At 37.8% G+C, this 25963-nt stretch overlaps 1 protein-coding gene across 1 annotated transcript; it reads right to left on the bottom strand.

Moving 5' to 3' along the window:
- Positions 1 to 624: 624 nt before the first annotated feature.
- On the bottom strand, positions 625 to 14446 carry LOC111341093 (uncharacterized). The gene is made up of 8 exons (XM_088725267.1): positions 14026 to 14446; positions 12064 to 12335; positions 11359 to 11473; positions 4902 to 5024; positions 4548 to 4670; positions 3836 to 3875; positions 3514 to 3640; positions 625 to 2930 (listed from the first exon to the last, which is right to left on the bottom strand). Exons 1-8 carry the CDS (start codon positions 14096 to 14098, stop codon positions 2397 to 2399), a joined length of 1407 nt encoding a protein of 468 aa, XP_088581393.1. The 5' UTR covers positions 14099 to 14446; the 3' UTR covers positions 625 to 2396.
- Between the last annotated feature and the right edge of the window lie 11517 nt (positions 14447 to 25963).

Here is a 25963-nt window from a genome sequence, read left to right as displayed (position 1 = left end):
ATCCTTCGCAGTAAAGCACTATTTGAGCAATAGTGGAAATCAGACCTAAAAAAAAAAAAATTTCAGGCCTGTACGGGATTCGAACCACTGACCTCTGCGATACTAGTGCAGCGCTCTACCAATTGAGCTAACAAGCCAACTGGGAGCAGGCCATCAAATTATATCGATATAAACCCGTAGATGATAAATCGAACAACAACAAACATATGAAACATATGAGTGAACTGCGGTTATGAGACGTATATAAGAACGATCCTTCGCAGTAAAGCACTATTTGAGCAATAGTGGAAATCAGACCTGAAGGATCGTTCTTATATACGTCTCATAACCGCAGTTCACTCATATGTTTCATATGTTTGTTGTTGTTCGATTTATCATCTACGGGTTTATATCGAATTAATTTGATGGCCTGCTCCCAGTTGGCTTGTTAGCTCAATTGGTAGAGCGCTGCACTAGTATCGCAGAGGTCAGTGGTTCGAATCCCGTACAGGCCTGAAATTTTTTTTTTTCAAGTCTGATTTCCACTATTGCTCAAATAGTGCTTTACTGCGAAGGATCGTTCTTATATACGTCTCATAACCGCAGTTCACTCATATGTTTCATATGTTTGTTGTTGTTCAATATTGCCAGTGTTGGTAAAAATACGCTTCTCCGTCTTGCTATCGCTGAAAATAAAGAGGCGAATGATAGAAAGAAAACGTCTCTAGGTGAAAAAAGCTGTTTTGTCTCATTTCAGCCAAAAAATAAAAAAAAAAGAAAAGAGAAAAAAAAATTCACCAATGAAAGTTTCGATTTTCGACCGTGAAGATATTGAAAACTGCATTAAAAGCAGCCCAAAGTCACTTTCCTTGAAAACAAGTTATATTTAGAGGTAAGAAATTGTTTACTGAGACCAAACCCGAACTACCTACCCCTCCCTCGGATTCCAAATCAACAGTTTCCCTCCATTAATGATAACTGTTCCAAGAGTATGTGTGACAAAAATGCTTTTCGTAAAATATATATGATCAGAATATTGCTAACGTGGATTTTGTTTTGCTATTCTTAACGCTAATTGCTCGATCTATGAATGAGCTTGTTTTTCTCAGAAAAAAAAAACGCAATTCGACTCTGATCCTCTTTAAAAGAGTGGGATTGTTTGTTGATATGTCTGTTTTTTTTTCCTGTAATTAAAGAGCACTTGTTATTTATTACTACTTCATTAACTCTACGAAGAAATAATTGTGCATTTACGATACAATTTTAGAAAGTCTTTATACTGTATTAATTTTTAGTACTTTTTACTACAGTAAGTATATGTGCTACTACAAAGCGCGACATCCGACGGTAATCGTTTGCATTACTTTTGCACAATACTGTAGTACATTAATATCAATACACTACCCTATTTGCAGTCACTTGCGTCCTGATTTCACGCTTTCGTCCTTTTTTTACTTCCAAATTATTCGGTCTCACTGTAAGTACAAAATCTAAATGAGCCGGAAGAACCATTTATCATTATCTATTATTTCTAATAATTCTGAAATACTTTCCTGAATTTAGCCTGATGTATGAAATTCTAATTTAAGTAACATTAACCCGAGTGCATTTCTGAACATTCGTGTACGTAAATGATGATGTTACATTAGGGCCCGGGTGTAATCTGCTGACGAAATTTTATTTGGCTCCACCAAATGACTTGGCAAAAACTGTTACCGCTGAACTTTTATTTGTCAATCATGGGCACACTGATAAACAGTAATACATTTTTTGACCAAAAGTGTCAATCTAGCAGTACCTAGGGTCAACTTGGACCTAGACTCAGCTAGAACGTAAAATTGGGAGACATAACAGCCGTAATTTAATATTTTGGAAGCCATCTACTTGAAAGACTTGCCCTTAAAGAGCGAGATCAATGTCTCTTGAGTGAGGTTATACATCAGTTGTGGCTATTAATTTGAAAAATTGTCAGATTTCTCGACTGACAATAGTTTTATGTGCTCTTTTCACTCTCTTTACTTGAATTCGTTAATAAAGTCGACTTTTAGGGTCGGTAAAGGCCTGTGGTGTTCCTATAATAAACAAAAATAATACATGGTTGTTTGTAGATGGAATTAGTCTTATCTTGTTCAACTCCATATCTCGGCAGAAGTGAGGGCAGCGACCAAGTGAAATATTGAGTCGAACACGAGAATTCCTTACCCAGGCACGCCCATGTATTATTCCCTATGTACATGTGCTCTCAGTTTCTGGGAATGCATCTTCATAATACTGCTTTATATAAGTAATAGTGTTTCATCAGTGTGCATGATAATCTGTACAGATAATTAGCGTTTATTGAGGCATGCACTCTTCATCTGGTTTCTGTCCTTGTTATTGTTCATGATGTGTATCACGGCATGTACAGTTCTCAATCGTCACTGCACCAAGATGTACCCCATGGCTTTAATAAACTTCGGCCCATTATCAAGACCGGTCTTGTATGCAACGATTCCACAAGTGTTCGTGTCATCATGCGGCCCTCCTGTACCAAACCCGATTCTGGTATCGACATCACCGCAGTTATCGGCATTGTTGGTGACAAACCCGATTCTTGCTTTAGCAGCTCTATCCGTCCAGTATGGCTGTTCTGAGTACACATTAAACCCTTCTTTGTTGCAATAAATCTGCGAAGAAGCCTGAGGACCAATCAGTGACTTCCACGTGTCGCGACCCAATGAGGTGTTGCGATATTGCCCATCAGCGATCAGTGAGTACAGGGAGTCCGCTTGCATGTTGATGACAATGAACCTGAGTTGTCGGTTGATCTCCATACCGAGACAGATCTTTGAGAAGGATGTGTGCCAATAACTCGGTAACTTAGTCTCCATTTGATCAAATCCAGTCTCTCCCCCAAGAGGGTTATATTCAGTGTTGTTAATCCAAAAATTAGAGCTATGATGGAAAGTTCGCTGTTTGGGGAATTGAAGAAATCTATCGTTTAATTAACAGTTTTTAAAAAAAGCTAAATAAATCAGTCACAAACAACGACCAACACAAACATAAAAGGCATAAATGTAAGCCGATATAAACATGATGGAAAATAAAAAAAAACAACAACAATAAAATCAAGTCGAAAATCTAAAAGTGTAGTAGGAGTTCTAATGCTTTTTTGATGAGTTCATTAGGAGCGAGTCACACTTAAGGATAGATCGCCAGTGCCCTATCCATACAATTCACAAGTTACCCTTAGATTCCCTTCTAGCTTGATTAATGAAGAGTTTTAATTATTTTAAGGATACGTAAACCATAACACAAATCTTTTGAAATCTCTATTTTTTCCCATACTAAGAAGATGAATCATTAGCATACATGAAGTTCTCACCAAAAGGCCATGATCCACTCCCACATCTTATATTCACCGAGTGATAGAAAAAGGGTGGCATATTTTGAACTCAACATCTTAAAGATAAATTTTTCAAGGGGCTAAAGGTTACTGTTTGTATGCCACAAAGAGAGATCGATAAAAGATAAAAAAATAACTTTAAAGAAAACCTTGTTGCCATCAATCTTCATAACAGGGGTCCATGCTCCCCTTCCACATCCATCTATTTCCACGTGACAGAAAACGGAGGTTGGCATCAAGTCAAAATGGAGAACAACGACACCACTCACGCTTAATCTATCAAAGATAAATCGGATTTTGAAAAATTAATAGATAAATTAGCCCGTGCTCTGTATCCGTCACTTTGAAATACTACTTGTAAATTGAGTTTTCAACTGATAAATAGATACAAATAAAGAACAACATGATTAAATTTCGGGGAAAATTACGTTATTTTCAAATTAATCAATTACTTCTTAACATCGCACTTACTTTTGGCTGTCAAAAGCTTCTTTGCAGCTTGAAATCGTAGCTGAAACAAAAGGGCAAGTCGCAAGATCTGTACAACGTTATCAAAGCTTATGGGATCTAGGGGAAGAGTTATCATGGTCATTCATAACTTTATTTCTTATTCCTATTTTGCGTAAATTCGAAGAGGGTAAAAACTAAAGTACATAAGAAACGAAAATGAGCAGAAAAAATTAACAAATACTGTACAACACTTTTCCCAAGAGCAATACAATTTGGGGATGCCACAGATTCGATATCCTCTTGTCTCTACGTCACTCTCGTCTCTACACACCGCCTCGCCCGAAAGAAACTATGGCCTACTTAAAATTATCATTTGCATTTTGTGATTCAGAAATTTCCCTGTAGGCTCAGCTTAACTCATGGGTGACCCTCCACTGAATTAGTCAGAATTCACCGATGAAAGTAAGTATATAAAATCCTCCTTTGCAATTTCTTCCGTCTACCAAATATTTAGGTTAAGTTTTACATGTACAGTTGAACGATCCCTTGGTATTGTTGCACACAGCATCAGCACTGCAGTTATCGGTTCCTGTAGCACACTCATTGATATCTGAATAGGAATATCAATTATTGATCGCGTTCCGTCGTCTCTTAAACAATGTACGAAAAATGTAGAATTTAGCTTTTCATACGGTTCTTTATAGTATGTAACCGGCAATATCTACTTCATTACCTTCGCAAGTCCATCCGTCGCCAGAATATCCAGGTTCACATTTACATTTGTATGATCCCTTCACGTTGCTGCACACGGAATCAGGACTGCAGTTGTGTTCTCCTGTAGTACACTCATCGATATCTGAAAATACACCATTGTGATTGTCAGAGCTTAGAATGTTATCTTACCCACAAGTGCGTTGTAATGATGGTCAACTATCACTTGACCATCATTACAACGTCATTACCATCATTACTTTAGCTTTTCATTTCACGACCATCATTACTTTAGCTTTTCATTTCACGACCATCATTACTTTAGCTTTTCATACGGTTCTTTATAGTATGTAACCTGCAATATCTACTTCATTACCTTCGCAAGTCCATCCGTCGCTAGAATATCCAGGTTCACATTCACATTTGTATGATCCCTTCACGTTGCTGCACACGGAATCAGGACTGCAGTTGTGTTCTCCTGTAGTACATTCATCGATATCTGAAAATACACCGTTGTGATTGTCAGAGCTTAGAATGTTATCTTACCTACAAGTGCGTTGTAATGATGGTCAACTATCACTTGACCATCACATGTGCGAATGTTTGAATTGACCGAGTGAAAATCGAAAGATTGAAAACCTTTATACTTTTCCCAGAGATACCTTATAGTGAAATTAGAAACGTGGTAAGGTTTTTTTTTTTTTTTTTCTCAGACTTGCTTCATTATTCTTGAAAATTCACGAAAACTGAAACGAACGTCGGTAGACGTAAAATGGCGGAAATCAGTGCCCCGAGTAGAGGCAAATGAACTTTGCTCATGAAAAGCGCAAAAGAAAGCAAGCCCATATCAATTCGATAGATTTTTATGGGAGGGATTGAGGTATGGCTTAAGTTCAAAATGGGACCGTTTCATTAAATTTTGACATCACGGAACGCTTTTAAAAATCACCAATATTTCAAAATCCAAATATCGCATTTTGTACCAAATTTTCAATTATCCTTTTCACAATGCAGTATAGCTCAGAATCGGTTCAAGTTAAGCCCATGATAAGTGGAAATAGTGTTGTTTTCGAGGATATAAAAATTAATTTGGGAATTTTCATTTCCGCACGGAAAAACCAGGCTGAACTGTGTGAAAATTGCTACATCGTCATTTACGTCACGACATAATCTAATTAGGCACCCCGTGGTTAAATCCGGAATTCCATGCACATTTTAGAAGTTAGCACCGTGGTCGATCAAGAAATCAATATAGTAAGCTAGCCTTGCATAGCTAACCACGGTAGATTGGTGTTTATCTCGCTTTCGTTGCAAATTCTCATACATTTCCAATGGCGGAATTGTTTACAATAACATTCCTTAGCTAGCGAAGGGCGTCTGTTTTTCTTTGCGTGTTCGAACACCTACAAGTGTTAAGAAAGTTCTGGGGTAAACTTGAGCTTCATTGTGGACTTGAAAGAGGACAATTCAATCATCTTTAACGGCAGGTCAAATGTTCTTTGCCGAAGACGTTGAAGTCGGGAAGCAATCTGATATTATTATGAATTCAACATACTCAAGCGTTTGTCAGTTGTCATGCAAGGTCGAAATATTTACAATCACAAAAACACATTGCACCGTTCACTTCTTGCGGTTTTTTGGGCCACGAGAATAACACTTTCAAAAAATTTGTTCATTAGGTATATATTGAATATGTTACCTTGAAAGAGTGTTTCACTTTAAAGCATAGATACAGCTGTGGGAGGACTCGACCCCACCCTGTTGAAAACCCATGTTAACTATTTTTAACGGAAAATCATTAGACTCAGTCGTTGGTAAAAGAAGACACTGTGGCACGATTATTATCAAACAGATGACATCGTTAGGTGGAGGGATTCTGAAAGTATTATGCTAGAAGAAAAAATGATGCGTTGATCAATTCAGAGCTTCAGCATCGCCTCCCTTCAGGAATTCTACCTTTTAGAACATAGCTAGCAGAACCGCACAATCAAATTCAATATACGAAAGCGTGCTCAAAATCCCGATATTGCACGCTGACAACGGCAGCAAATCGCTTCACCAGAAATTTATTTTTTCGCGCGAGCGGCCATTGTTAGCGCGGGGAAAAATAATATATTTCGCGACAATAATGGATACAAACAGAAACTCGGCCTACTAGTCCGAAAACGAAGACATTGTTTCGACCTTTTCCCTTGCGCTAGAGTTCTTAAATGAGGCAGAAAAAGAGAAAAACAACGGAAAGGGAGACTCGGCATCAGCGCCGTCACGATTCGCCTCAACTGATATTGTTGTCAGTTTTTCGCGTCGGATTTGATGCACAATTCCACCGGCTATGTTCTAAAACAATTGGTTCATGCTTTCAGCTGTGCACTATCGAGTTATGGAGCACGTGGGAAGTTTGGAGAGCACTCAAGAAGCTAGAGTTGCCCTCGGCTATCGCCTCGGGCAGCTCTTACGCTTCTTTCGTGCTCTCCAAACTTCTCGCCTGCTCCATAACTCGATAGTGCACGCTAAAGCATGAATCAATTGTTAATTAAAGATTGGTTCCAGCCCCCCATGAGCCAAAATCATGTTCAAATGCCATGCCCAGGTGCTAGATCTTAGTGGTTCTCAACGGGCTTAACTATTAGCCGTAAAACGGCAAAAATTAGCCGTCGGGCGTAAAAATTGACAAATTTTAACCGTGAGTCCAAAAAATAACGTAACCGTAAAAAATTAGCATTAGCCGTATAAAATGACCAAAAAATGTAACCGTTAGCCGTGAAAGTCATCTTTCCATTGAGACCCTCATTTTATTGTGACATCTTTTGTAAAAGGCACGACCAGCAATTGATTTGACTATTCAACCTCCAAAACCTAGACCTCGTAGACCCTATATTCTGAGCCGCCCGCTTTAAGTAGCTCCATAGTAAAAGGTAACCGACCAGCATTCCACTGGGAAGACTTGACGTTTTCGGTTCAAATTCCCTACCCCACCCAGGTAAGGTTTAGAGGACGACAGTCAAAAGCCTGTGGGTTGCCTCGGACATTGAAGCTGCGAATAATTGGTGTGTAAAGTCACTGACACTGACTCAATAATTTTTGAATGTCAAAATCTAAAAAAATAGAATGGCAGTTAGTACGTTAAGCAAAACTAATTCTATCGACTTAACGACAACACCCAAAAAAATAAAACAAACTTGTGATCATGCGTGACTTTCTCGACTATGAATATCTAGCAGAATAACGCGAGCACGAGACAAAAAGGTTGTAAGGACATATATTTTCAAACAAAAAAGCTCAGGGAGAAAATAAACTGCTATTAAAAATACCTCGAGCCTAAAGGTTATAACAACTTACTATATGGCAGAACAGTCTTGAGGTAAATCCGAGTATTCTGATTAGCTCTTAGTTGATCTGGATTTTTCCATACGTACCATTTCCACGGAAGCGGTCATAAGCCGTACATTTTTGTTCGCGAAAGCCGAGAAATTAAAATTAGAGAAGTTTTTCCGAACGCTATGATAAAATACTTAGTAACATCGCTTGCTTTAGCTGTATTGGGAAATATTGGCCCTCTGTATTTTTGCACGGACCTCGCTGCGCTCGCTCCATACTACCACGATTTTGGGCCAATAATCCTCAGTACGGCCCTCTCGCTTGGTTAGTAAGAAGTAATTATTTGCGGCAATTACTTATTTGTCTTCCTTTCCACAGCCCCCGTAATTAAAAAGGCTGACACATTAAGTCTCTGTAATCAAACCACAAATTTAATATAAAGAAAATCCGGAACAATGTGCCGCGCCATTTTGGCAGTTTGACTAGACTGTAGCATTTTGGAAATCTTCCTCGAAAGGCTAACATTATGACATAAGCATAATGTGATTTTATCTCGAGGCCCGTCATATATATAGTTAAGTATTTAGGTGTGCCTTTGCATGGGGCAAGGAGCGTTGTCAATCACAGATCTTAAGCCAATCAAATGAAGTCAGATCAAATAGCACCAAGGTTATAGGCAAGGTTAGTTTCTCTCTTGGTCCTTCTCGCCTTTATTCTCAGCGTGCCAGAATCCGAACACAGATATTCGGTACTGTAGAAGAATTTTCCCGCTCCCTCCCTTGCCCCAGCCTTCTCTTCAGGCTTTCGTTGCCTTTTTATACGTATTTGGCTCTTTGCCAATATTTAACCCCACCTTTGCTTAAGAGATCTAGATTGCGTGATGTTTATTATATCAATGTTCTTGATGTCCGGTAAAATAAAAGCGTCACTATTGTGGCCAATTTATCCCACATTAGCAGTTAATATTTTTATCTCCCGTCAATCTCGTCGGAAAACTAGCGCGACGTCACACAGAGCTTCGGTCCCGTTTTAGTAGAGACACGCGGGTTTCGTGATAAAATGATAATTTTTAACTATGAAAACCTGAAAAAATGGTTGGCTAGAAAATTGTTCTCAAAAATGCCTTACTAATTCTGCGATTAGGCCTGCGCGTTTTTCTTTTAGCGCGTCCGGATAACTCTTCTAGAATTCACGGCATCTTTGTGACCCTCTCCTTCATCCAACGCCTAAAAAACAGAGATGCTCGGAACTGGTGATCTTTTCTGATTGCTGGAAAGTGTGTTAAGAATTGGCGCTCGATCTAAAATTAAATCTATTTTGCCCTCAAAATCGGTGTTGCCGACTGTTTTTAGGTGTTCAGAAATGACTTTACGACACGACATTAGCTGAAATAGTATTAGCTGAAATATCAAAGACATCAAAAGAATTACCTTTTTCTCGACTTAGTTGTTTTAATTTGAGAACAGTTTCCAACCCAATCAATTTACGTGAGTTTTGTAACCTGAACTCTTAATTTGGGAAGAACTTTCTTGACTCAGCTAAGATTCTTTGTTTGTAGTAGTAATTTCAAATGGCAAATTGTTGATCATAGATTTATCCTCAAGTCTAGTTCTCCCTATCTATTTCATTCTGTTTCCAACTCCATGCTTGGTATTCTTCTCCTATCTAAATCATTTCGTACTTTGCCTGTGTTTCGCCTTTACCACAGAACTTTCTTAACACTTTTAGGTGCTCGAAAACGCAAAGAAAAACAGACGCCTTCTGCTAGCTTAATTAAGGAATGTATTATTGTAAACAATTCCACCATAGGAAATGGATGAGAATTTGCAACGAAAGCGAGATAAAAACCAATCTGCCGTGGTTAGCTATGCAAGGCTAGCTAATTGTATTGATTTCCTGGTCGACCACGATGTTAACTTCTAAAATGTGCTTGCAATTCCGGATATAACCACGGGGTACCTAATTAGATTATGTCGTGACGTAAATGATGATGTAGCGATTTTCATAAAGTTCAGCCTGGTTTTTCCGTGCGGGAATGAAAAGCCCCAAATTAATATTTATATCCTCGAAAACAACACAATTTCCACTTATCATGAGCTTAGCCTGAACCGATTTAAAAGTTTGCTACCAAATGCAATCTTTGGATTTTGAATTTCGCTCTGTACCATCCGGCGTCCTCCAGGGAACAAAATTAGGTCCCTGGTTATTTCTCATCATGATTAACGATTTAGACTCCCCAGCCGACTTGTGGAAATACGTGGACGACACATCTTGTTCCGAAATAATTACTAAGGGCAGTGAGAGCAAACTCCAAGAAGCTGTGGATGTCCTTTCAAGACAAGCTAGTATCGATGGGTTCCAAATGAATGAGGCCAAGTGCAAAGAACTACGAGTTGGATTCTCTAACAGCAACCACGATTTTGAACCCCTAGTCATAAATGGCAAACCCCTTGAAGTAGTCACCAGTGCCAAATTGCTAGGCGTGACCATTAGCCACGATTTAAAGTGGAACATGCACACCTCTGAACTAAGTAGAAAATGTTCCTCTCGTCTCTACTTTTTGAGACAACTCAAGAGATCCGGAGTTGCACCAAGCGAACTTGTGCAATTCTATGTGGCATGTATTAGGCCCGTCCTGAAATACGCAAGTCCTATATTCCACCGTTCTCTACCAAACTACATCAGTGAAGATTTGGAACGGATCCAAAGAAGGGCACTCAGAATCATCTATCCTAACCTGTCATATTGTGTAGCACTAGAAACGGCTGGCCTACCGAAACTTCACGAGAGGAGGGAAAAAATCTCAACCAACCTGTTTGACGAGATAGTCCGTAACCCCACCCATAGACTCCACAGCCTCCTTCCCCAAAGGAAGAGTTGTAGATACGCACTGAGGCGCAAAAGTGATTTCACTCTCCCCATATGCAAAACCGAGCGCTTGAAGAATAGTTTTATTTTTAGCCATATTTATAAGATGTAGATAATTTTCCTTCTTTCTTAACGACGAAGTTGTAATATTTTACACGTCCTTTTTATCATCTGTACTTGTAAATATTCCGTAATTCAGCCCATGGCTGCAAGGTGTTTATAATAAAGTATCTATCTATCTGAAATATTGGTGATTTTTAAAAGCGTTCTGTGATGTCAAAATTAAATGAAACGGTCCCGTTTTAGACTTAAGCCATACCTCAATCCCTCCTGTACAAATTTGTCGAATTGATACGAGCTTTCTTCCTTTTGTGCTTTTCATGAGTAAAGTTCATTTGCTTCTACTCGGGACACTGATTTCCACCATTTTACGGCTACCGACGCTCGTTTCAGATTCCATGAATTTTCTAGGATGAAGAACCAAGTCTGGAAAAAAAAAACCCTACCACGTTTCTAAGTTCACTATAAGGCATCTCTGACTGCAATATTAGGTCGATGTGCCACTGCTTACGCGGTCTTGAAAAAAGGTCGCTCTTAAGACTTTCAGAGAGCAGAAAACACATAATCAGAAAATGGTTAACGTTTACCTTCGTCGCAAGTGAAACCTTTGTATCCAACTGAACACACACAGCGGTAGCCCTTATCAGTAAAACCGCTTTGACATTTGGCGTCGTTCTTGCAAGGATTTATGATGCACGCACTCTGACATTTAAAAAGCGATGATAACAATGATAAAAATGAAATTGATGTGTGATGTAATGTGATAATATATGAAATATAACAACAATGACAATGATAACGATAATATTTATGAAATTATTAATGACTGTGATGGTGATGATAATGACGATGATAATGCTGATGATAAACATAATAATTATCACACCTATTGACGAAGTTATGTAATTTTTGATTAGCGTGTAGTTGTAGTAAAGACAACCATTAATTTAATTCTGGAGATAATAACAAAATAATTTGTTTCTTAACCCATTTCTCGTCTCAAGGGAATTTCTTTTGTAAATTCTGCATACATATGCACGTAAATAACGGGGGATTTAGAGGAAAAAGTTCTCTAGTCGATGACCAAGCTAAGACAGACAAAACATAAAAGCTGAAGAGGACAATCACCTGCAACCTGATTTTCGCAACAGAAAAAGCTTATAACTGTGGCAAATGCCAATTCAAGCAAAAACGTAAAAGGAAGAAGAAAAGATACGATTACTAATCCTCAATTTTGCCTCTTTGATCATCAGTTAATAAAAAATTAAGAAAAGTCTGGAATTGGCACATGCCTCTGCTCCTCCATAAATGTAACTTTGATCCTTGACCAGGTCGTCTTTGTTTCCCTCGTGAGTAAAGTTATTCAGCTCACATGTATACGTCCCATCAGCTTCACTTACTTGTTTTCCAAGATTATAGCTGACACAATCTGGCTCCATATAACAAAGTATCCCACAAAATTCTTTCTCCTTGACGTAATCAACTCTTATCACGTGCCTTTTTAAGCGTTGACCATCAAATGCTTTGGCAGGCTTGAATACCAAATAGCGGCATTCTCCTGGGTCTGAGTGATTTGTACAAAAATTAAAGTGACGTGCTCATCATCATTATAAATTGGAAAACTTATCAGCATGACGTTCCGGTATAAACTAAAAAAAAACCCTTTATTCTCGCTCTGTCTTAACAGAATTAAAATTCCTAAGAAATGCGCCAAAAAGTTTGACATTTTGATCTACGAACTGCTTTTTAATCAGGATCGACTTGATTTATGCCGAACTCTTCACCTGACATTAAATTACAATTTCGCCCATGCAAATAACATCGAAGGGCCCAAAAATACTCTCTCTATTGTTTTATTACCTTGTGTGCTTTACTTTGTCATTTTCATTCGCAACTTGATAACGAAGTGAAGCAAAGTCGAAACGTCGTCAAAATATTTCACTAAGTTTGTAAAAATCTTTCCAAGCTTTATGTATCCTAATAATGTTCAAGCGTTAAAAAAAGAATCACCTTGAAACACCTATTGTAATGACAGCCATACAATATTTATCGTGTCTTAACCAGGCCTACAGATGTTTAACCCTAAAAAAATAAAGTTTTTTTTTCTTTCCTCGACATAAAAAAAAGAGCCCTAACCCCTTTCAAGCAGAATCGAATCCAAATCACCAAAGACTTATGTGCACACTGAAATAAAATGATGTCAAATTTTTAGCGCGGTCAATAAATGAATTAAAGTAATTTGTTATTTCTTTTTTTAAAGGTAATAAATTCCTCACTGAGCATCCTGATCTAGAGCGGAGATATGTATCTCTTAGAAGTGTCAGTTTTTCATTGACAAGAAAATAGTGGAGGTCAAACCTCATTACAAACTTTTCCGTGTATGCTTTTGTCGTTCTTACTCGAATTTTTAACCAAACAACTTCCTATTTTGAAAGATAAACGTTGCGTTATAATTAGCATAATTCTCCTCCTATTTCTTCTTCACCTTTTTTTTCTTTTTCTTTTTCTAAGGACGGGAGTACAACATCTAACCTCAACTTCTCTCTCTAGCCCTATAGATTCACGCGCCCTCGATGGCTCGATTATGGTTTATAAAACGTAATTGATATGTTATTTGTGATGATTTCACAGAGACAGCCAAACTATGCTTAGCCCTAAGTTCTAACCTAGATAACCTGAATTCACTGGTGTTTTTTCAGAGATATTTTTCCTCATGTCATAAAACTGCTGCGAAATCGCTTAAGATAATGAGGTTTGAAAACTTGTTGTTGGCATACTCTTTTCTTGCCCTCGTGCCAGACTGTTACCATGCGTATATATGAGATTGTTGACATCTTTTCGGCTCTTTTAGTTAAAGATGATAAGCTCGTGAGATGAACTCATTATTCTCAATGTAACATCATTATGACGACGGGCGCATTCATAAAAGCTTAACATCTATTCTTAGGTAAAAGAGAAGAAAAAATTTGGAGATTTTTCTTTTCAGCTACACCACCGGGGCTTTTCCTTTGGAAGTTCGAGGAGAGCAGCCCAGTTTGGTATGTTGAATATGCCTAAAATCATCTCCTATTTGTAGGATGAAGAACTTTGTTTGAGTAAAATTTCCTAAATTTTGCAATGAAGTTCACAAGAAATATCAGACCAGTTCGCCACTAAACCAAAACTGATATAGCTGATATATTCACCACCTCTCCAAATCATGACACGTAGCAAAGTGAAGTAGGCGAGTTTCGGACCAAATTTAAGTTACTTACCTACTGAAGAGACGAAACTAGTCCGTACAGAGCAAAATAAAAGCAAAATGTAACAAATGTGAAAGGAATACATGACCTATAGCCACTGCATGCAGGACTTTGAAGCTTTCGTTGCTGAAAGCTCATCGGCGATTAACGCAACGCACTGGAAGTTATGTCATTGTGAATTATATTTGTTTACTTAGCCGGGCGGAAAAACCCGCAGGTGTCTTTCTCTTGGGGCATAAATTCTTAATGATGAAAAACGGAAAATAAATTAAAACTATCTCTTCAAGTTAAAATCGCTGGGTTCGACAAGATTTTGAAGTTCATTTCCCTTACTCAAGTTTAGACTGTAAAGGGCACGCGGAGTGATTCAGTCTGAATAAAGCATGTTTGCTGTGGACTGATTTTCATCTTAACTATACTTGAAAAATTTTGGTCTCACTCTGTTCTTGTTTACACAACGAATAAAAACGTTGATTACCCTCCCTGTTATAGCTGTTTCATTTATACTGATTTACGTCATCTAGCTGTGTGGTGATGAAGTATTCAAAGAAGTCATTCATAATACACGAACACAAGTCTATTTAAAAATCAACATTATAAACTCCACGTTTTTCCTAAAAAAAGCTATCGATATCGGAAGGAGCTAGATGATGACTCTTTTTCATCTCATGTTAATTCTTTCTGGAGAGTAGTATGAGCCGGTCTTTACGTAACGTCATCAGAATTAAAAAGATAAGAAATTGTCCATCTTTTTGAGATTTTAGTTTATTTAGTTATTAAAACTGCTGAAGACTTATATTTTTTACAAGCTCTCAGTTTGACAGAATGTGTTTCGTCTTGTGTTAAAACAAGATTGAATCTCTAAGCTTTTGCGTGTGACGATTTGAAAATATGGAATGGCCGACAATGTTCTCGCATGGTTTCGTACAAAACTCCCTTATCCGCTGAGATTTCGCAATCTGAACAGTCCTTATATGAGAATGGGTACATGTAGATGTTTATGAGCTCTTACAAGACGACTAAAAGCTCTGCATTGCAGAACTATATGGCATATGTTTTTGTTAGCCTCCCGCCACCATATTTGTGCCCCGCTGAGGGACGCAAATGTAGCGTCTCCATATAAACCTCTATAAATTTGAATAAAACGTTCTTTGAGGCTCCCGCACAAAACATCGCCTGAATCTTTGCGAGACTATTTAAATAGTCATGTTCTCTTATCTCTTTGATTCTTGACTTTATTTGTTAAATGATTTTGATGTTGGTGCGACAGTGAAAACCGGCAACTTTGCGGCTAATGGTTAACATCTTTCCAATGCCGTCACCAGAATATTTTTGCTGGTGAGCCCTAGCGAGGCAGTGGGCTATTCTTTAAAATAGCGAGAAAAAGCCACACTTTTTCAGATGTAATAGGGGAGACATGCGCACTCGATTTCGTTTTTTATATCCGGGGTGTTTGTGATGACATGACGTTTTTTCTTTTTTTGTTTTTGTTTTTTTTGTTTTTGTTTTTTGTTTTTTGTAGTTTTTAGGAGAGTTTTATTCATAGGGTTAACCTCTTGACTCTTCCTTTCAAATTTATGTAGTTATATATGAGTTTGAATAAACATGTATATAAAATGCACTTGGAAATATCTATCGATTTCGAGCAATAGCTGTGTACAACCGTCCCGCTTTGCGAGAAATCAAGAACACGATAAACGAGATCAGTTCTGATCTTAGAATAGATGTCTTTAACTGCTCATGGAAGTATCCATCAAGGTCATGAACAGTTTAGTGATGACTCTCGAGGAAAACAAGATATCTTTGTCAGTTTGGCTTCACTATTATGTGAACAATTTTCGCCGATTCACGAATGGAGGTGCCAAGATATCGATCAAGTCCTACTTCATGGAGGTCATTTCGTTTTCTCGGTGCATTCAACAGCGGTGAAGTGTTAGGCAAAAATGCTTCCATTCGGAGTAAACTGCCGGCTGCAGCTTGCTGGTCTCGGGAGAAAAGAGAGGCAAGTGTGAAGCCAAACTGCTTTATGTCGAAAGCGACTTCGGTACTACATCCAAATCATTCACAGCATTCTTCGCCCATTGAGGCGTTAAATTTGATTGTTGAGTCAAAATCTCTGCCCGTTGAGATAAACAATTCAACCACTGAGTTACATTTGCCCGTTGAGGCGAAGGAAAAGCTTGCAATCATAGATTCAAAATGTGGATCGCTCGTTGAAGCTACTATTCAACAAAATGGGGATCGCTCGTTGAAGCTAACCATTCAACTTTAAACACCAATGACTGTTTGGGCTTTGAGACAAATTCGGAGTCGATTTTATCTGTCGAGTCCAATTGTTTATCAACCTTTGAGTCAAAAGAAATCTTCTCGAGCACAACATTAAGTTGTCGTTTGCTGTTGTTTCACAAAAGCTCTTTAAAACTAAACTAGTTGGAAAAATCGTAATTCTCTTTTAAAAAGCCACATCAACCCTATTATACCGTTTATTTCAAAATCGTATGATCAGCATTTCCTTCAAGCTCCGACGCCAGCACCCACTTTTACCGACATTGAAACTGCTAGTTTACTGTTATAATAATAATGATAATGATGACACAGTAAACATACAATGAACGGCTAATATGTCGACTTTCGCTCTCTCTCAAAATATATCATTTCAGATATCTTTCTTTACGAATCTTCGAAAATCATACGACAACGCAACATTTTTACCTTAGTTTGTTTTAAATGATTTAAGCCATTGTCACCTGTGATAGTCTAAGTGAGAGTAGTCCTAAGAAGGACATCAGTCGGCAGCAGTTGTTTTAGTAGTGGTCACTACCCGACTGACATCAGTCCTTCTTAGGACTTCACTCACCTGAATGATCAGACTACATCATCAGATTATTAGCTTAAAACAAAAACAGAAACAAACAAATGTTAAAAAGAAACAAATGTGTTGACCGTTACTTATCGTGTTCCAAATTGCACTTTAATGACCTTGTCCACAGATATATACGGGTGCAGGTGCAGATATGGTAATTACATGTATTGTGGTTGGTGGGTGTGAATAACGAAGGTGCACGTGTTGAGGTGCTAATTACAATAGTTGTGCAATAAATGAAATAACAAGACAAACAAAGATGAAGATGAAGTCAACAAATTCGAACATACCTTTTTCACCATATTCTCCAGCTTGATCACAATAAAATTTAAAGGCAAACACTGAGTTCATCGATTGAACGCAAACTCCTCCGTTTTGAAATGACAAGAAATGATAAGACGACTGATACAAAAACCAGACGAATTTTTTTTGATAGATGATATAAAGCGAAAAAATAGCTCATCGCATGAATAAACCTTACCTTAATGAAATAATGATTGTAATTCTTGTTTTGCTTGTACTCCTTGGGTTTGCTGTACTTATCAGACGGTAATAATTCACACCACAGTTTTCCTTCGATGGCCAAGTTAACAGAAATGCATAATGGGTGGTAGAGGCATTTGAAAATACACTCAAAGTCGTCGTAAACCGCCGATACTCCAATATGAGGAACATTCAAGTAATGAAACTCTTCCATTGAGAACAGTCCCTGTCGGGAATTCTGACATGAAGCTTTATCTATGTTCGTGGGTTTCAATTCTTCTGTTGCTATTGATTTAGATAAATCATGTGTCATGGCAATTTTTTAGGAGTACTTTTACTCAGATTAATGTTTCTGATGAGTTTTTTCAAAGAATATAGATGGAAATTGAGAAAGATGCAATTAAATAATGGCATCATTCGGCTGAGACACACGGTTCCTTTCTACTTTAAAAAAATGTATATCTAAAATGATTGGTTTCTTCAAAAAGACAATTTTTTTGTTGTATTTTGGTAAAGTTGGGGAAAAGATGCGACTTAGAGCAAAAAATGGCGTGATTTTTTAATAAATCGCACCTATGAGAGCCAATCAGCTTACAACTGCAGATCACCAGTGATATCAAAATGTACTTAATAAACGTGGTAAACTGTGTATAAAGGTACACACATTGGTTTATAAGGTCGCTGCTGCCACAGAAAATGAATACGGAGAAGAAATTCAGAGCTTAACTTTAGAAGAAAGTCTCACTCTTAGGATCTCTAGTTTCCATTCTTGAATTAACTCCGTAAACCACGATAAAATACATTTAACCTTAATATCAATTTTCTTTCGCTGAGGCCATTATGCCCTGTTTCGCTGCCGCTGTCCTACTGGCCGAAATTTCTTTAATCAAAATACCTTTTATTACAGAATCTTCATTTCTGTTTTATTACCTAGATAATGCCAATCAAAACTGATGAAGGTTTGTTTGATCTTGTATATTTCTCTTTACTTTAAAAAGGTCAAACGCGTCAGTTGCACATGATAATTTTTCTCAGTTTTTAAATACGTCAAAACTTTTGATATCAGGTTAATTTGTAATGAAATTTTACCAATACCAATGTTCTTAGCTTCACATCCGCGGAGATCACTTTAATCTATAATTAAATTTGACTTCAAGTTCTTTTTGAAACCTTTATATTATCTGATAACCTTCTATTTCAATAGATGAGACACCATCCTCGCGATCTTTGCTTATATTGCCTTTAGAAACTAGGACCTTCACTTGACTTACTAACCTTTAGACCTGACAGCACCGAGTATCATCAAGAATATACAGCAGATCCAAAGGATAGACATGTTGTAGCATGGGTCAGAGAGATCTCTGTGCAGTTGTACAGTACGGTGGAAATTGAACGTGCCTGAACTTGTTACACCGTTTTACCGTATCCTTTTATCCTTTCAGTCAATGCTTCCGACACCGCTATGTATCAATTTTCATAAAACAATAACCTTTCTTCAAGATGTTTAGCGAATATATGAAAAAAAAATTAATGTTTCGGAAATTATCCAAACAAAAGGACAACTTATCCAATGAAACACTATCGCATATCCTTGGCTATATCGAAGATTCCTTTTGATCAACCATATGATCGTTTCCATATCGCCTTAAAAACTCTTGTGACGGAGTAATATGTACGTCAAACCCCTCGTAGCTTGGCAAAATAGAACGAAACTCCTTTCTCTAATTCAACGGTTATACTCAACAAAGAACGCACAAAATATACATGGAAAGAAAAAAGAAAATTAAATTAATATGTATATTGACATAAAAAGACACAATAGAAAGAAGCCAATGGTGAAAAACATCAAACGCCCTCGTTAGATGTGAAATTGGTCCGATCTAAATTGATCTAAATTATGATTGATGTCGCTCTTTTATTATCTATAATATTTGTTTATTGCGTTCCCTTTTAATCAAAATTTTCTTAACACATATTCACCCTCATTCTTTATTTATCATCACTGGCAGTAGAATTTAAATACACCAAGGTCAGTGAAGGGGATGTGTGATAGCTCGATGCACTATCAATTCGCAAATAACTCATTTTTAAGCGCTTGGAAGAGCTTGCCATAATAACAGCCCCATGATAGTTATCAGCAGAAATGAATTTTTTGAATGACTGTACCTAACTACCGTCAATCTTTATAACCGGTGTCCATCCGCCATCCACCCAAAATCACCCATGTGACATAAATTGACATTAACATTGAGTCAATATAAAGGGTGGCCATACTTCTGGTTAACATAGAAGCTCTAATTCCACCACCTATTTAGAACCAAGAGTTATCCATATTGTTAAGATACCACCCTCCCTCCCCCCTTCACCCCTTCCCCCCTGAAAAAGCCTCAACTGACAAAATTAAAGGAATCGAAGAGTAGATACCTTGCAATAGTATTTCAACTTTCGACCTCGTCGCCTAACGAAGATTAACTGTCTACCTGTCAAAAGGCCGTGATAAAAAAAAAAAAGTAAAACATGTAAAAACAATAACCAAAAAACAAAAGACTTTATGAGATACAATGAAATATATGAAGTTCATATATTTTGTACTGCGGTATTAGATACGTATGATGCACGATCCTCGCAGTAGATATTCTACTGCGAGGATCGTGCATTATACGTAAAAGACTTTATGTTAAACAACCGTATTCAATAACTGTAAAGCAAGAGCCGTTGGCTTTTCTTTTACTGGCTCATGAGCAAAGTTATCAGGCGAGCAAAGTAATGCAGAAAAAACAAAAAAAGAAAAGAAGATGGAATAATGAGATAAACTACTAATTACCAACCCTACTACAACTATTTCCATTGCCATGGTATCCAGATCTGCAGAAGCAGTTATATGATCCCTTAATACTGTTGCAGAATGCGAACGGGCTACACACGTGTGTTCCTTCACCATATACGTCAATTTCTAAAAGAAAATTTAATCACGGTCTGAGATAGTCTTGAAAAGAAAAAAAAGATATCGGTTTCGTACAACTTAGTGCTTTCATTGAGAATCTGACTTGCTTACCGGCAGCCTAATGGCCTAACATTATAAGGAGTGGCAAAGTAAATCAAAAACACAACAAAACAAAGCCATATAGTTGTTTCTACCTCTGCACATCCATCCGTCTCCAGCACATCCAAATTTACATGAACAGTTGTGTGATCCTTTGGTATTCTTGGATACAGCATGGGCACTGCAGTTGGATATTCTAATAGCACGCTCGTCAGTATCTGAAAAAGCGCACAACCGATTCAGGTATCAAAGTTTCTACCACAGGGTTCGTATAACTTAGATACTAAAGTGTTCCCTTGGCATGTAATTCCATTTCCAGAATATCCAGGTTTATAATTACAGTTGTGGGATCCTTTCGTATTGTTGCACACTGCATCAACAATGCCGTTGTGCATTCCTGTAGCACATTCTTCAATATCTGAGAAAACCAAACCATTGAATGATAAACAGAACTTCTCATCAAAGAGGCTAAATAAATTGGCTGCTAATTGCTAAATCCCAGTGGTCAGATCTTTTTATTTTTGCACAAAGCTAGAGCACTGCAACTGTGTTTCCTGTAGTGCACCCATCAATACCTGAAACTGCCAATAAAATTAGGTATCAGACTTTGTGATGGCAGGTGTTATTTAAGCTTGTTGTTCTTCTGCCTATCCATACATCTTCAGAATGATCCAGCTCGCAAGCACAGTTGACATTGAAGCCTACAGCTTCGACACTGCAAATCGACTATAGAGTTCCTTAAGGTCGGCACACACGAGGGGACTAGTCTCTGCGACTAGTCCCAGCGACCAGGTTCATGCGACTAGTCCCTTCGTGTGAACTACACATTTCTGTGGTCGAAGGGACCAAAATTTGGTCCCTGCGACTGGTCGCACGAATTCAAACTGGTTTGAATTCATGCGACCAGTCGCAGGGACTCGTCGCATGAAACAAATGTTTGTCCCTTCGTGTGAACTGTTTGTGCGACCAGTCCCTGCGACTAAACGGTAAATAAGCCAATCACGAGTCAGTATGATGCGTGACTTCCGGTAATTGTAAACATTGCAGTTTCTAATGAGGAATTTTCCCTGACTTCTAGATTTCTACAACTGAAGAATAAAAAACTATTTCTAGTTTTGTAAGCATATACAGATGTCTTGCAGCCGTTTTGATGGAATTTTTACCCTATTTGACTGTGTCTGTAAAAAATAAAATAAAAACAAAACAAAAACGGAACACGTAAAAGCATGAATAATCCGACTGAATAAGTGTAGTTCGTTTGCGCTGATGTTTAATAGTGCTATAATGAAAAGTTACCAAATTTTAATTGTTTTCGTATAACGCCCCAGACTAAGAAACATCTTTTGCCTCTTAATTTTCCTATGTTCTTGTGCAATTGAGTGCCCTCGTCTGAAAACCTTAAGGGACTAGTCCCTGCTACCGGTCCCCTCGTGTAAACCCTTCAAAGACTTGTCGCCGGGACTAGTCGCACGGACTAGTCGCAGGGACTAGTCCCCTCGTGCGTGCCGACCTTTACTGTTCTGAAAAACTTTCCTAGTGAGAATTTACCCTAAGTAACATATTTCCGTTACGTTGTTAGACTAAGCGTATTTACCGAATAGCCGAAAACTCTGCTTTTGATTAAATTATTTCGCTAAACTCTGCTTTAAACCCGTAACGGATAATCTACCCGATAGACATGTAGTCCAGTTACTGTCTAACTATTGATTTCGTTTCCGGAGATAACGCAATAGCTCAGTTCCAAAAATATTCGGTCAAAGGTCAAGACTTGTAATTGTAATGCGTGACTGCGTGACGCTTCTTGAAGACGATTAAAATTCCAATACGTAACTATGTAAAAACTGTGACATGAAATTTTTGCAAATCGCAAAATATTGCGACTAATTATATGTGTCGTTATCACAACTTCTACCAAGCAGCTGCTAGATGAAGTTGGTAAAAACTACAGCATGCGAGTTGCATCTGGCAACATGGAAAACTTAACTGGAGAGCTCAAAAATGTTGACTAGAATGTTTTTCTTTAAATGACAGGTACGTCTGTGGTGTTTTGAGGAGGGGTTTATGACCACACTCCATAAAAGCCGCATTTCCCAAGTGTTTCGTTCTGAACGCTGGGGTTGATATCCCAGTTTCAAGCGATTTCTTATCGCTTACTCTCAGTATCATCTATATACTATGTAGTAAGAGACAAACTCAGCTGTGGCACTGTAATATAAACCCCAAAAATGCTTTGTCCTACGTTTACTACCAAAAGAAAAAAGTATCTTAAAGGACATAAAAAGACGGAGTTGAAGAGTTTTTTTAAGAAATGTATCAGCTAATATCACTGGTGGGTACTTCAAAGATTAAAACTGATGGCACCTACATTTCTTCAAAAACTCTACAATTCGGCTCAGGTATGGGGCTTTTTTACGTCCCTTAATATTACTGGTGGGGATTTCAAACTTGAGGCAAATTCTGTCAAGCATTGACTTGGCAAATGTCGACAGCTTGGCTCGTTCTATCATCTCACAGAGGTTGTAGCTGTCGAAGCTAATGGGATGGGCAGGTTGGATGTTGTCAAGAGCTTCTCCTCTTTGGCCGCTGAAATACATTTCGGCCTCTGCGCTTTCCTCGTTATCGGACTCGTTTTGGATGGGGTGGAGGCCTTGGAGCCGGAACGCTTAGACGCCAACCGGGAAAAGTAGCTGGTGATCCGCTGGAGTGGTCAAAAATTCAGAGCTGTTAAACAACCTGTCACCATTTCTGTCCCTTGCGGTTATCACTGAGCGAGCAACTGAGGCAGTGTTGACTTTTTTCGCTGTTTACTCATTTATCAGGAACTTACTCAGTAGATAATTCGTCTGCTTCTCGTTAAATCGCGCTCTTGGCGATTGGTTTGACTTCAGTGCCCATCCTATTGGTTGAACAAAGCTATACATGGTTACCCCGTTAGACTGGAGGAGCAGTTTGAAAGTGTCCCAAAGCTACAGCATTAGAACACTGGAAACAACACGACAGCAAATCTCCCTTTATTCTCAATACTTGACAGGATATGCCTCAGCTCTGAAATTCCCACTAGTAATATCAAGGGACTTAAGAAAGCTCCATACCAGAGCCGAATTGAGGAGTTTTTGAAGAAATGTAGGTGCCATCAGTCTTAATCTTTGAAGTACCCACCAGTGATATTAGCTGCTGCATTTCTTCGATTCTGCTCTGGTCTTGGTCTTTTTACGTCCCTTAAGATTCTTCTTTGTTTTGTTGTGAACGTAGGACAATGCATTTTTGGAGTTTATATTACAGTGCCACACTGTGAGTCTGTCTCGTAGAGACGAATAGTATACGGATGATACTGAGAGTATGCGATAAGCAATCACCTGAAACTGGAATATTAGCCCCGGCGTTCAGAACGAAACGCTTGGGAAATATTTTCAATTATTTTATGGAGTGTGGTTATAAACCCCTTCTCGACACACCACAGATGTAACTGTCATTTAAAGAAAAATATGTTCTAATCAACATTTTTTAGTCCCCCAGTTAAGTTTTTCATGTTGGCTAAATGCAACTCGCGTGGTGCTAAAGACGTTTCTTGTTTTTAAACTCGCTTCCAAAATGTCAGATCGCCAAGCTCACTCCCGTCCACCGTTACCAATCAAAATAAAAAAAACCTTAGTTTTTAAGATTTGAAAGATAAACTTTTGTTTAATAATCAAGTTATTTTTAATTAATTATGTGGGAAATTTATTGATAGTCTTATGTAAATCATGTCTCTTTTTTTAAATTAAAAATGTGTGTCTTTATGTTGGGCATGTAACCCATAGTGTTTTCCTGCCTATCTATTCCCTGGCTTTGAGTGTATACTGATTTAACAATAACTGTTGGGATAATTCTGTCTAATTCTTTTCAGCTAAATTGGTTTGAAATCTGGATATTTTAGACTATGGTGACTTATAAGCATACAAAAGTAACAAAATGACTATTGCGTTTATTGTAAGGGATTCTGTAACTATTTTTAAGCTTTATGGACAGACTGTTGCTAACTTTGATTTTATCACTTCAGTCGAATAAAATCGCATTAAGTCGCTTTAAGTCTCCTTTTAAGAGGATATGTGGCCAAAAATCGAACATTTTCAAAATATGGTGGCAACAGCCGAAAAATCGATTCGGCTCATATTCTCAAGTTAGGTAGGCCTTATGATGAAACAAAGCACTGCTACTTCGTTTGGCTGAATATCGATTTATTTTCGAGAAAATCGATAATAACTGAATTTCGACCAAATGCCGCTTTTGAAGCTCAAAATTTCACACGAATCTCGGATCGTCGCGCCACGAATTAAAAACACTTGGACCGACAAAAAGTATCAAATCTTGAAACACAACATCAATACCTAATTTGACAGCAATCTGAGCAATTCTTGATAATTTATTGACACAACGTAATTGAATTTATCCGGCCTTCTTCTAACAAGATTAAAAATAGGTCAAAAGTAACCTGTTATTTAACTATGTGCTACACAAAATAATGGCCTGAAAATCTGGCTTTTGGAAGGTGAAGCATGTTCCTTTTTGATCTCCAAAGGATTTTTTGGGGAAATGATTCAGTGCGATTTAATCAAAATTTAAAGTTGGATAAAATGAGCTGATTTGACAATGCCGTCAGTTATTCCAAAATGTACACATTCACACGCAAACTCGATCGTTTCGCATTTTACGTCCAGTCTACAGCTTATTTGATATAATATCATCTTACAGTCCATATTGCTGTACCACAAAGGGGGATTGCAGTCCTGAAATTGTTGCATTGCTCCCATAATCGCGATATAACTTGGCAGGATAGTCAACACCTGATAATGATTGTTTACAAAGTATCTCAGGCTTTCTCTATTTCCATTTCGTTGAAAAGGAGGCTGTAATTACTTCAAGTAAGAGATCTTTGTTTAAATATAAGTCTTAAACTAAACCGCGAACCAAATGTTGGCGAAATGTTGCTAGTTCAGAAACATGTTTCTCGTGTGCGGAATAACGCTAATTAATTCAAAATTATGGTCCACAGCAGTCGAAAACTCCGCAAAAATACAACTTTGGACTGTGAAGCACGTGGCTGTAGGAACAAAGGTCGAGTGTTACATAAAGGAAGCAGGAGCAAAAAATTATTTAAGTCCGATCCTTATTGAGTTCATATTTTTATTTTGTAAATTATTGTTTAGGTTGATAAAGCTCATTTTAGCACAGGCGGCGCAAGCTCTCTTTGAGAACCACACAAGGAACATAATTTGCATATCGATTTCTTAGGATTTGTATGGGATTTTCTACAAGATATCCATGGAGATAGTTAAAAGTGAAAATATTAAATAAAAATGGCTTACCTTATTCTATACGTGTGTTGTTTGCTCCTGGTGTCGTTATTTTACCGATTTAACTTGATTTAAGCGGTGTTATTAATCCTGGTTTTCTCTTCTTAACGAAAGTTAAACCTGGTTCGGTGATTAAAAGCTCCGCTTGCTACAACAGTATTGTATTTTATTGTTGATAAGTTTTCAACTTCCCTGCACTCTTACTAAATTTTCTTCTGTTGACGGTAT

This window comes from Stylophora pistillata, chromosome 6, assembly GCF_964205215.1.
Source record: "Stylophora pistillata chromosome 6, jaStyPist1.2, whole genome shotgun sequence".
Classification (NCBI taxonomy): Eukaryota; Metazoa; Cnidaria; class Anthozoa; order Scleractinia; family Pocilloporidae; genus Stylophora; species Stylophora pistillata.
This window is presented reverse-complemented; position numbering and strand designations above follow the sequence as displayed.

Excerpts from the sequence above, each read along its gene's own strand:
- LOC111341093 (XM_088725267.1), bottom strand. The coding sequence starts at position 14,098 with ATGTATTCCTTTCACATTTGTTACATTTTGCTTTTATTTTGCTCTGTA. Across the intron at positions 4,671-4,901 it reads CGACGGATGGACTTGCGAAG|ATATCGATGAGTGTACTACA; the intron begins GTAATGAAGTAG and ends GTGTATTTTCAG. Across the intron at positions 3,641-3,835 it reads GAAGCTTTTGACAGCCAAAA|ATTAAGCGTGAGTGGTGTCG; the intron begins GTAAGTGCGATG and ends TATCTTTGATAG.